The sequence below is a fragment of the Castanea sativa genome, chromosome 6 (assembly GCF_040712315.1).
Source record: "Castanea sativa cultivar Marrone di Chiusa Pesio chromosome 6, ASM4071231v1".
NCBI classification, from domain to species: Eukaryota; Viridiplantae; Streptophyta; class Magnoliopsida; order Fagales; family Fagaceae; genus Castanea; species Castanea sativa.
Genome location: NC_134018.1, coordinates 62077642 through 62090834, shown reverse-complemented (window position 1 = coordinate 62090834; position 13193 = coordinate 62077642). Strand labels below are relative to the sequence as shown.

Genomic DNA, 13193 nt, shown 5'->3' with positions numbered 1-13193 from the left:
TAAACCAAATCCACTATAAGAGAATTGAAGATTTTACCAAAGATTTAACCATAAATCTAATGCTACCTCATATAGTAACTTATTGACACAGACTCCTTCTCTTCTTGGATTAACAGCAGCACAAGCACCCTTGCTTGTGACTTTGAGACTCCACTCAAAGGTTTTAGATCACCTTCACTTGTGGATCTTGATACAATGACTAGTTCTACTAAATCTTGATTGTATTTTTAACTCCAGTAGATTCTTGTGTTGTTAGAAGGTACAGAACCTTTCAAATCTCATAAAGAGTAACATACAAGTCTTTTTCAGCACCTCTAAAACGTAATTAGGGTTTTTCTTTTATATGTAGAGAATTTAAGTGAAACCCTAAACGTTTACGCGGCCTTGGGCCTGTTTAAAATTCTGTAGAAAAATTGTGGCTGCGATTTTCGATCGGTCGAGAAAGGTAGAAACTCACTCTTCTTTTCTGCAAACAGCTAGACTTCAAAACTTGAACCACCCTTACTTAAGTATTGCCTAAACACCTAGACTAGACATGTTTTAATCTCGGTTTGCCAACACAATACAATAATGATTCTAAATATTTAATTCTAAATTTTTAGTACCTAATAACAAGGGATATCTAACACTGCATTGATTTGTTCTCCAAAGGCTATTGTTCTTTGAATCCAGAAAAAGTTTCTTGGAATCCACTAAAAAAAAAATGAGAACATCTAAAAATATATTATTAATCGAAGTGTGAATTCCAAAAATACTATCTTGGTATGCCATTGAGGGCGTCTTACAAGTCCCTTACTATTTGGAATCCTATCTTGGAGAAAATTGAGCGTAAGCTAACTGGATGGAAGAAGATGTATTTGTCAAAAGGTGGATGACTAACGTTGCTTAAAAGCACTCTATCTAGTCTTCCTACATATTATTTATCTCTCTTTACCATCCCTATGCATGTGGCAAGTAAAATTGAGAGGTTGCAAAGGGATTTCTTGTGGGGGGATTCCAAGACACATTTGGTGGGATGGGACAAGGTGTGTGCACCTTTGGAATTTGGTGGGTTAGGGGTAAGGAAATTAACTACTTTTAATAAAGCTTTACTAGGGAAGTGGTTATGACGGTTTGGGATCGAGGAGACAAGGCTTTGGAGAAGGGTTGTAACTCTAAAGTTTGGGGAAGAATGGGGGGGATGGACATTCAAGCTAGGTTGAGGGGTTCACGGGTGTGGCTTGTGGAGAAGTATCCAAATGGGTTGGGAGGAATTTAGCAAAAATATTCATTTTGAGGTAGGGGTGGGAGATAGAGTTAAGTTTTGGACAGATCAATGGTGTGGGGAGTCTCCTTTTCAATTGACTTATCCGAATGTGTATGGGAGGGCTTCCAATAAAGAGGTATCGGTGACCTCTTCTCTTGAACGGTTGGGGATAGAGGAACGGAGAAGCTGGAATGTTCATTTTATTCGGAGACCAAACAATTGGGAAATGAGTGATGTGGATGATTTTCTCCGCACTTTGGGTTCAAATCTACCTCCCACAGAGAATGAAGATCGTATGCGATGGAAATTGACAAAGAATGAGGATTTTGATGTCCAATAATTTTTAATAAGTTAAGAAGACCTTTGCCCATTATTTTTCCTTGGAAAGGTGTATGGAAGGTTAAGGCTCTTCGGCATGTCTCATTCTTTATGTGGACTGCTGTGTGGAATAAGATCCTTACAGGTAATAATTTGAGGGGTAGAGGGATGGTTTTTGTTGACTGTTGCATTATGTGCCGTTGTAATGGGGAGACGGTGAATCATTTGCTACTTCATTGTGGTAAGGCTTATAGGTTGTGGAGCTGGGTGTTTAAATCTTTTGCGATTTCTTGAATTTTGCCAAGAACGGTTGTAGATGCTCTCTTTGGTTGGTGGAATTGGCTCGGAAAACATTCGTCTAGTATTTGAAATTTAGCTCCTTTGTGCTTAATGTGGTGTCTTTGGAGGGAGTGAAATTGGAGGACGTTTGAGGACTTGAAAAACTTGGATCACCATTTGTTGGCTTCTTTCAGTGGCTCCCGATTTGGCTGGTCTAGGGCTTAGGGAATCACCTCTAGTGACTCGCTCTCTATGTTTCTTAGTTCTCTCCTTTGTATTTAGTATTTCCCCTCCCCCCCCTTTTTTTTTTCTTCTCTCTTTTCTTTATCTTCTTTTTCTGTATTTTTCTCTTTGCCTTATGCTTTTTTGCATAAGGCAGTGTTCTTTTGAATATATATCCCTACTACTTATCAAAAAAAATACTACAATCACAATATATACTGTAAAGAAATCTTACGAAACTAGCTAGGAGATCTTTAAAAAGCCCAAGAAAACCTTGATTCATGTTAAGACCAAAATTAGGCTAGAGAATAGAAGAAAAATTGCCAAAATAAGGACAAAATTGATAAAATTACAAAATCAAATCCTATAGACTCTAGGAAACATCAGTTTTGATTTGAAGATTAAAATAAAAGGAAAAATTACTCTCCTTCGTTGAAGATTTTATCAAACCTTTTCTTGTTAGCTACTTATACATGAAATCTAATGCTTCAAACCATTGTTGGATTTCATCCTCTAGCAGTCGGCCATATTTTTTGCTGGCTCATTCTAGGAAGGTCAAGTAATTTCACCAAGTCTAATGTGTGTTTTGGGGGCACACAATAAACGATGGAGAATGAGAACTTATATGTGCTTCGGTTGATAGTACTGCTATTGTAAGAGAATTTTGCTTAGGCCAAAGCAACATCCTATAATTTGGACTTCTCTCCCAAGTTACATCAAATTACCCAAGGTTCAATGTACCACCTCTTTCTGGCCATCTACGTAAGGATGACTAGTGATTGAGGAATATCATATCCCGATATGAGGTAATGGAATATGGTACTCTGTGGAGGCATACTACTTTAAAAAATAAGTTGACTACTTATGTGGTGTCTAAGATCTTTTTACAAGAAATGAAATTAGTTGTTTTTAGTACTTGTCAACCATTACAAAAACAAAATTCATACCACATTGGGTTTGTGGAAGATTCATACCACATCTGGTAGATAGCAAATTTGGTTGTTGACAAAATTTAGAGCCTGATAATTCATGAACATCACAAACTTCCCCTAGATGATCAAGTAGTGCTCCCATTGCTTAAGGATATGTACAACAACATACATCTCAAGCTCATATGCTTACCATTTTTTTCATGCCTCAGAGTTTCTCACAAAAGAAGAATATTATTGGTCCGCCTTCTTGTGAAAGTAAAACTTTGATGCCAACGGGGCAGTGCTCAGCTTCTTTTCAATTAAAGAAGCTTTAGACTTCTGTTTCTCCCTATGGTTCTTTTCTTTAAGCATTAGGTGATAAGGGCCACTTTAATACTAAAACTTTGAACAAACCTCCTGTAGAAGGTTGCTAGACTGTGGAAACTCCATGCATTAATCACTGTCTTTATTCTCGGATGAGTAGGACCTCCTGTGCTCAGCTTCTTTTCAATTAGAGAAGCTTTAGACTTTTGTTTCTCCCTATGATTCTCTTCTTTAAGCATTAGGTGATAAGGGCCACTTTAATACTAAAACTTTGAACAAACCTCCCGTAGAAAGTTGCTAGACTGTGGAAACTCCATGCTTTAATCATTGTCTTTATTCTCGGATAACTAGGACCTTATCTTCATCAACATGAATATCCTCGACATTGCATTGTTCCCTAGAATAATAATCAGTTAATCAAGAAGCTGCACTTGTTCAAGTTGATATACAATGTAATTGCTCGTTGAGAAGACCTTTAACACTTCTCATACATACATGTAGTGCTAAGATTTGTTCAAACTGAAAAACGAGAATATTGACAAAATGAACAATGACAAACATAACAATAATGGTTTTAAAACCATATTCATGAGTCGAATTAAGGTTTTTAGGGCATTGGATGGCACAAATGCAACACCAGCAACTATTTATAAATTCCTTCCTTCGTCTTAAACGCAGTCTTCCCTTCATATATGGGTCAAAGTTGGATATGTTGATACCCACTTTTAAGATCAATTTTCACGTAGAACTTAGAAATATGTACTTAATTGTAATATTGTTGATAGCACTATCCACACACATGCACAAACTTCCATCATTCTTCGATGTTAGGATAGCCAGCACAAAATAAGGACTCGTAATTTCTTGGGTATGTTCTTTACTGAGTAAATCATCTACTTGTTAGTGAAGGATATGGATCTCTTTTGGTTCTAGCCTTGGGAGTATGTCATGTCTTCAATGCTTCCTTCTTCTCAAATTAGATTGCTCCCAGACCACGAACAAGTTAGGCACACTCATTCATGTTGTCGTGCAGACCATCATCATTGTGGTTAGGTTCCTCAGCAAGAAGGGTAACTCATAGTTTGCGTAATACTTGCCAAGTATTTTGTTGAAATTGGCAAAATTCAGTCCTTGTAAGGACTTCTTCACCAATATCTACATCACTAAGATTGCTTCTGTCACGTTCATCACTCTTGTTTTTTCTTGAACAAGTCTTGATGGTAATCTAGTGGTAAAAGTCACCCTCATCAGCTTCCTCATCCTACACCATGTGCATTAAGGCACCTTTCACTTGATTGACTTTTGGGATCTCCATGTACTCAAAGAAACTTTCAACTTTGATGACCCAATCTAGGAAATCCTCTGTCTGAGGATGATCATTGAAATATGGAAGATCCATCTTCATTCGGTAATCTCTGCGTTCTTGATTTCCAAGACCATGATCTTCACCTTGGTCTTGATATGCTCTAGCATCTTCACCTCTAACTTGACTGCAACTTTCCCCAGTAATGTCTTGCGTCGTAGGTCTCATCTTCAGTGCTTCCTTTCTCACAAACTAGAGTTCTATTTTGTTGGATTGCTCCATGACCACGAATAGGTTGTGCAAGCTAAATTCTATTGTTGTAAAGACCATTATCATTGTGGTTGGGCTCCTTAGCAAGAAGGGTAGTGACTGCTTACTATATTTGTATAATACTTTCTAGTTATTTTATTGAAAATTGAGGGATTCAATCTTTATAGGGCCTTCTCTGTTAATCTCTACATCATTGGAAGTGTTCTCATCACGTTCATTAACCATTAGACCATAGTAATGACAAGGCTCTGATATCACTTGAAGCATGTGGAAAGTTATAAGATACATCAGGCTTGATGAATAGTAGTTTTCAAGTATTGTTATTTAAAATTATATAAAAATCATGGTTTAAAAAGTGTTATGAAAATATGTATTTAAAGCAAAATACTCATAATGAAAAAAAGTGTTTGGTATCATGTTTCAAACAACATTTTTAAAAATATTTTAAAATATAATTATGTGTTTGGTATGAGTATGTGTTTTTCTATTTCTAAAAGTGGTAACTTTCTAATAAGTACAATTATTTTATTACTATTTATTAGGGGAGTACATGTGAGAGAGAAGGGAGGAAAAGAGAGAGAATAAAAAAAGAAAAAGATGAGGTGTGCATGTGAGAGAGAGAGCTGTAGTTATGTTAAGTCTTATCAAGTGGGTTTCACACTTTTCTAAATATTTACAGAAGTGCGATTGAGTGATATTATTTAAACACTATAAAATGAGATATGTAATTCAAATACTCTTAAATGAAATCCCTTACGAAATGTGTTGTTTTTTACTCACAGTTTTCAATGTTTAAATGCTAAAAAATATTGTTTGAACTACCTTACCAAACAAGTCCATAACATGTCTGTCTCAAGAAAATAACCCTTAAATCCACAAGGAGAATTCTTAGAAATACTCAAGACACTTAGAAATCATAATTCATGTTAGGCTACGTTTGTTTCGGGTGAGAATGAAATTTAGAAAATATTTTACACCCTGATGTGTGTTTAGGAACACATGTAAAACTCGGTCAAACTGAAAATCATTTCCTTTGACCGTAAAATCTTACCCCTTCAACTGTAAAATCATTTACACATTCCATTTACCTTCAAACCAAGTTTTACGGACAGAAAACTGGAAGAGAGAGAGAGAGAGAGAGAGAGAGAGAGAGAGAGAGAGAGAGAGAGAGAGAGAGAGAGAAAGAGCTTGAAGGGAGAGTGAACCGAAGGGAGAGAACTTGAACCTGAGACAATCTCATTACCACCGCTAGCTCATAGTCGTCCCTAGAAGCTCATTGTCACTGCCATCTAGATTAGAGCCTTGTCATCTTGTTCTCGTTGCTGCCTGAAGCTCATCGTCACCACTATCTAGATTGGAGCCTTGTCATCTCGTTCTTGTTGCCGCTTGAAGCTCATCGTCACCATCATCTAGATCGGAGCTTTGTCATCTCGTTCTCGTTGTCACTGCCCTCTAGATCGACCTACCCATGACAGATCTTGTTGTCACCTCCAAAGATTGTTGTCACTGCCTCCTGATTGACCCCCCTTGACCCGATTTCTATCTCTTTCTCGATCTACCTCTCTTTTTCCCTCAATCTCTCACCATTTCTTCCTCCCTCTCTCAATTTGACCGAGTTTGAGAGTTTAATGAATGATTTTATTTTTATTTTTATTTTTGTTTCTTTAAGTTTATATATTGAAATTTTTTTATTATAAAATTTGTTTGGAAGTTGAGAAAATGTGAGAAACTAGTAGAAAAATTGCATTTTCAGAATGTTACCAAACACCTAAAAATATTTTCTAATACAATTTTCAAAATGCAACCAATCATAGAAAATATTTTCCTTTCCCAAAAATATTTTCACCTAAAAATATTTTACATTCGGAAAATAACTTATATGTTGCCAAACACAGCCTTAGACACAATTTTAAGCTAGAATATAGGAAAATTTGAGAAGATTACAAAACCAAATCCTATGGACTCTAGGAAATGTATCATAACAAAGTAATATATAAACAATACCTTATTCCTTATTTATATTGAAAAGATTACCATAAATAGTAATTAAAAAAAATAGAAGTCTAAATGAATAATTTTTCCCGAAAAATAGCATATGTCATTGCCAAAGGCGATGGGTTTTGATCCTCATAAAGATTACAATTGTAAATATACTAATGCTCTGTTTGTTTCAATATAAGAAATTTTACTGAAAACATTTTCAAGTGTTTGGAATAACAAAACACATGAAAATGTAAACCATCACCAGCCACCCCCAAATGAGCAAAAGCCACCACCAACCACCCCCACCACTAAATGAGCATAAACCATTTAACCACCCCAAAAAATCAGATCCAGAAGAGAAAAAAAAGACAGCCACCACCATCACAACATCCCAGCCATCACCTAAAAATCTGACCATTAAACCATAAGTTTGACTATAAACCACCAGCAATCCACAGTATACGAGCATGAAACCATTTTTTTGAAAAAATTTTACCTCCACACGTTTTTCTTTCCAAAGGTGTCTTTCCAAAGGTGCAGTCATTGATGGGCCACACAATAAGAGTATATCTCAAAAAGAGAGCATTATATGCCATGTGTCTAACATGCAATTACTTAAGCAGAAGGTCCTCTAATGGTAGTCATGCCCCACTCATTTTTAGTCCTAAATACAGTCAAAAAGTCTCTTAAAATGTCTCTTTATTAAATCTCTCTCTCTCTAGATCTAAACAAACACAAAAAAAAAAAAAAAATCCAGTCTCTTGTAGATCTCTGTCACTCTCACAAAGTTTTCACATCAACCATTCAACAACCATAGTTACCATATGAAGTTTAACATCAAGTCATGGCATCAGTTGATGAAGTTTAGCATCAATGGCCGAATTTTTCTCTGAAGTGTGGTGAAGGAACTACATTTTGCGTGAAGTTCAGTACCGGTACAAATTTGTCTTCCTTGGCAGTTGAGCATGAGTGATGAGGAGTTGGTGATAGGCGGCACCGACGGAGCCTAGAGCTAGTTGGTGGTGCCGATTAGAGCTCGCTAGTGGTGGGATAGAGGGATCGGAGGTGGCTAGGTAACTTGGGTTATGGAGATAAATCTGAGAGGGAGAGGGAGCGTGAGAGGGAGAAAGCGTGAAAATTATTGGGCAAGAGGGAGAGAAAAAATGTAAAATATTTTACCAAAATTTCAAGTGTAAAATATTTTACACAAATTTGTCTAGGTTAATTTGGTTGACTGAAAATATTTTACTTTTGACCAAATATTATACCGCAAAACAAACATCGTAAAATGTGAAAATATTTTCTTGAAAATATTTTACATTGAAACAAACAGAGAGTAAGCTATTTATGAGTACTTCGAACTTAGCTCTAAAAAATTTTGTTTACGTTCGTTTTTTTAGCAAACAAGTCAAGCTCATGCCTAAGTTTATACTCAATTATTTAATGAGTCAAGCTCAACCATAATATATACATATACACACACACACCCATACACACACACACGTCTAAAAATTTAATTACATAGATTTGAAATTGGTTTGTATAAGTTTATAAATAAGTTCATATGATACCAAATTACTATTTGTAGTCTATTTTTTTTTTCTCCTATATAATTAGTCAATTTGTAGTAAAAATTCATAAATTTGTGAAGGTGTAAAAAATTTAGTCATAGCTTTTCTATATACGAGAAAAGAATAAGTTAATCATATAGTTCATGAACAAGTTCAAACTTGTTCGACAATACAATAAACTAAACTTGAACATGTAATTTTATTCGGTAATGAGCTTAAACTTAGCTTGTGTTTGAAATAAAATTAAATGAACAAGCATGAACTTTTAAACTCGGTTAGGTTTAGTTCATTTACAACCCTAAATTGATAATTCCTTTAATGTCATCAAATTTTACACAATTTATTCATTGTTTTCAATTAGTTCTACTAGTACTATTTTATTTCCTGAATTTCTTGCAGGTTGACTTCTCACGATTTCTCCATATGAAGTCTATATTATCCCTTATACATCAACATTAGAGCCTAAATTAAACTTTTGACTTTAAAGTTTGAGATAATTTTCATTTTGGTCTCTCTTAAGTTTAAGATGTTATATTTTGGTCTAGTAAGTTCAATTTTGTTTTCAAAATGATTCTTCCTTTTATCTATGTGACTAATTTAGCCTTTTAAGTCCAAACAATGTGTCTTTTTTTCCGTCCTCGTTATTATCACTTACATTAGGGCTGTCCACGGGTCGGTCCGGGTCGGGTTTGTGCCCAACTCGGAACCGACCCGCCGGAATTGGGTGGAGAAAAAACACACCCGCCGCCAACCCGCCGGAGTAATCGGGTCGGGCGGTTCAGATCATCAACGGGTGGCGGGCGGGTCGGTCGGAATCATAAATCTGAGAAGACGAAGAGAATCGGTGAAAAAACACACAAATCCAGCGAAGAAACCCAAATTCCGGCGAAGTTTTTCAGATACCGACGATAGTTCTCTTAGATCCGGTGAGATTTCACAAGATCCGGCGAAAATCTCACCGGATTTGATGAGATTTCCCTAGATCCAGTCAAAATCTCACCGGATCTAAGGAAATATATCACCGGAATCTGGGTTTTTCGCCAGATTCTGGAAAAAAGTCGCCGGATTCTGGAAATTTCGCCAGGATCTGGAAATCTCTCGGTCGGTTCGGTTTTTTCGGGTTTTAGGAAAGGAAAACCGAAACCGACCCGCCGAAAATCGGTTTTTGGTGGTGACCCGTCACCGACCCGCCGGAGCAGTCGGGTTGGCCAGATTCGGTTCGGATCTGGTCGGTTTTTCGGGTGGATCGGGTTACCGGATCATTCTGGACAGCCCTAACTTACATTACTACTCAAGCATGGACAGAAGGACCATTTTGGTAATGGAATCAAAATTAGTAGACCAAAATGAAAACAAACTCAATCTTTAGGGGTCAAAATTTTAATTTAATCCGACATTAAGTAATTATATTAATAATGATATGTGACTCGTTTCAACAGGTTAACATCCTTTACGAGACACATTAATCATGTATGCCTATGTTTCAATCCTATGATAATGAAACCCACCACCCTTATAGACCTAATGCTTCTCATGAACCTGAAATATATATTCTTCTTACTTGAAACCATTGTGCAGGAAGTTGAGCTGCAAAATGAGAACAATTACCTGCGAGCAAAGGTCTGTCTGCCTGTCTGTCTCTCTCTCTAAAGTTAATTTTGATGATAAAATAATTGTTTTCTGGTGTAGATAGCTGAAAATGAGAGAGCACAGCAGGAGCAAGGAACAAACTTGATGCAAGAAACTGTGTATGATTCCGTGTCCTCACAAACATATGATCGGAACTACCTCCCAGCAAACCTTCTGGAATCCAATCACCATTACTCTTGCCAAGACCAGACTGCTCTCCAACTAGTGTAAGATTCCATCTTCCCTCAACAGTTAGTTCATAAAAATCTCCACCAATGGGGTGATTGCTTCATTCGTATGCAGATAATTTGGTACGGTGTGGACTCAGATATTGGAACTTTGGAAGAGTATCATTTAATACTCGTACAAAAATTTCACTACCATTAACAGTACAACAATTATATTTCAAAACAAAGAATGGCTGCCAATTTGAATTATTACTAAAAAAATTGTAATTTTGCATGCAAGCATGGAACTGTACTATTTAAATAGAATATAAAAAGTTAACCATTATGAGCTAATTTTGTGCACAACAAAACAGTGACCTAAACTGGTGGTACAGACTACAGATGATAACTCCATACTGGTCTTGATAATTTGGTGAGACTCTTCCATGAGAGTGGTGATCTCACCTATGCCTATCTGACTGAGACAGGACTTTAGTGTGGAGAATAGGATCAATAAAACCTGAAAACATTGTAGACATGTAGTGTGATCAAGGGAGACCATTGTAGTGTGATCACCTTTCTACCACAATAATGTTCATAAGAAGTAACCTAAGCCATGAAAGCATCACCAAGATTTAAAAAAAAATACAAGAAACATAGCATGAATATTTTTGAGTATGCAATTTACTGAGTTGGGGTTTCTATGAACAATCTATTGTAGCAAGATAATTCCCTCTTCAATATTTTCATGTTATCATTGTATAATCCCTTATCCCTTTCTATGTACATCTAAGTGCTTCAGTTCTATAAAATATCTTTTATTTGACCTGATCACTTCCCATGATTACATCATAAAAGATGTCCTATTTACTCATATATTGATATAAATTTTTCTCTGCATTTTGGTTTTTGGGTGCAGTTGACCGAGCCTGAAGGAAGAAAACTGGTGTTATATTATATCCCTACCTTTCTCATGTCTGGTTGAAATTTTCATTTGTGTATAGCTGAAAAGCAGTCTGTCCTAGTTCAAATAATAAGTGCTATTTAGAGTTTTCTCTACAAGCAGTCATGAGTTTGTGTTACTAGAAACGTATTCCAGTTGTATGTTCCTGCAAATACTACGATAACATAGTGAGCTTGAAACTTGCTTACGCTGCATATTTTTCTGCTCATTGTATGTGTGTGTGTATGCAAATGCAAAGTTCAAGGTCTTTTTTCAAGGCCTTTTTACAAATATCACCCTGTGTTTTCAATGTATTTTTATCTGTGGCAATGAAAACTTCAATAATATTAAACTTTGCCAGTGATTCTCTGTAGACCAGTTTCGGCAGTGTTATTGGGTCCCAGTAAGTATATAGACATTTTCCAAATATATTATTCAGTTCATTTATGCTTGTTCATAAATTTATAACTTTGCTCGAAATGAAAAAGTCTGTAAACACAAAAAGTTTGATCTGTGTAGCATTGCTCGAAATGGATTATAAGGTTTCACCAAGGCTGGAGGCACTATTGGACTTTGGGGCAATGGCCCCTCAAATGTTAAAACATATATATATATATATATATATATATATATATATATATATATATATATATATATATAAAAGTATTAATTTTAGTAATTTTTTTTTTCTATAAAATTACACTTTTCTATCTAAAAGCCTTGTTTGGGGGAGAGAATGAAAATGAATGAAATGGAAAGAAATGAAAAGAATAATTTTAGAATATTCTTCTATTTTCTTGTTTGGGAGTTTTAATAGAAGGAATGGAAAGTTTATTCCCTTATTTGTGAGTTTAAGTGGAGGGAATTGAATGGGTAGAAGGGAATATTTATTCCTCTCTATTCCCTTAAAATCTCAAATTTTCGTTCATTTCGAAATTAGGGGTGTGTTTAGTTGGGTGTAAAATATTTTCCGGGTGTAAAATAATTTCAGCTGAAAATATTTTCGGGAAAAGAAAATATTTTTAGGTGTTTGATAGCATTTTCAAAAATACTTTGGAAAATATTTTCAGGTGTTTGGTTGTGATCTTGAAAATATTATAGAAAATACATTTTCTACTTGTTGCTCACATTTTCTCACATTTTCTCAGCTTCTAAACAAATATCATTTCTCAATACAGAACAACAAAACCCAAAAAAAAAAAACTGCTCAAATCCGGTCAGAGAAGAACGAAGAGAGAGGTGACTAGGTTCGACTGGGTTCGACGATCAGACCGGGTTCACCAGAGATGGGTTTGAGTGTTGAGCGGCGCGAATCAGATCGGCGATGGCGATAGCGAAGGCGGGATCTCGCCGGCGCGGGTTGGGGCGCGATCTTGCCAGCGCGAGTTGGGGCGCGATTTCACTCTCTCTACTCTCTCTTCGTGCTCTCTCTCTCTCTCTCTCTCTCTCTCTCTCTCTCTCTCTCTCTTTGTGCTCTGTCTCTCTGTTTTCTGGAAAATTTCTGTTTGAAGGTAAAATAGAAACGGAATTTATTTTACGGGTGGGAAGGGCTTTTTTACGGTCAAATGTAAGTGATTTTCCGGTTGACCAAATTTTCAGTTGCTACCAAACACACACAAATGCGGAAAATAATTTTTGAAACTGATTTACCGTTGAAACAAACGCAGCCTAGGAGGAATGGGAGGGAATGAAATTAGATTTAATGATTTTTTTACTAAAACTCTCAAAATGCCTCTATATATGCAACTCTTTATTTTAAAATAGGGGTCTAATAGTAATATTGTCATAAAATGATTCTATTCCATTCTCTCCATGTTACTCCTAAACAAGATTACTTACATTTCATTCCTTAATTTTAAAACATCCAATTAAGGTTACTTAATTTCATTTCATTCCATTCTTTTCCATTCCTTTCCCTTACTTATTAAATACATTTCATTCCCTTATGATCATTCCATTTCATTCTCTTATAAACTCCCCAAACGAAACCTAACTCTTAACAATATCATTAATTTATTTACGAGTAA

General features: G+C 35.9%; 1 protein-coding gene across 3 annotated transcripts in view; it reads left to right on the top strand.

Annotated features, from left to right (window-relative positions):
* LOC142641039 (agamous-like MADS-box protein MADS1) overlaps positions 1–11470 on the top strand; it is a 24323-nt gene extending 12853 nt beyond the window's left edge. The window contains exons 7-9 of one of the 3 annotated variants that reach the window (XM_075815395.1): positions 10006–10047; positions 10117–10283; positions 11143–11470. In XM_075815395.1, the coding sequence (XP_075671510.1) occupies positions 10006–10047; positions 10117–10283; positions 11143–11146 (213 nt within the window). In that variant the 3' untranslated portion in view covers positions 11147–11470. Of the gene's footprint in view, positions 1–10005; positions 10048–10116; positions 10288–11142 lie in introns of those variants that run through there. The other 2 variants (XM_075815394.1, XM_075815396.1) reach the window with 2 other exon arrangements.
* The last annotated feature ends 1723 nt before the right edge of the window (positions 11471–13193 follow it).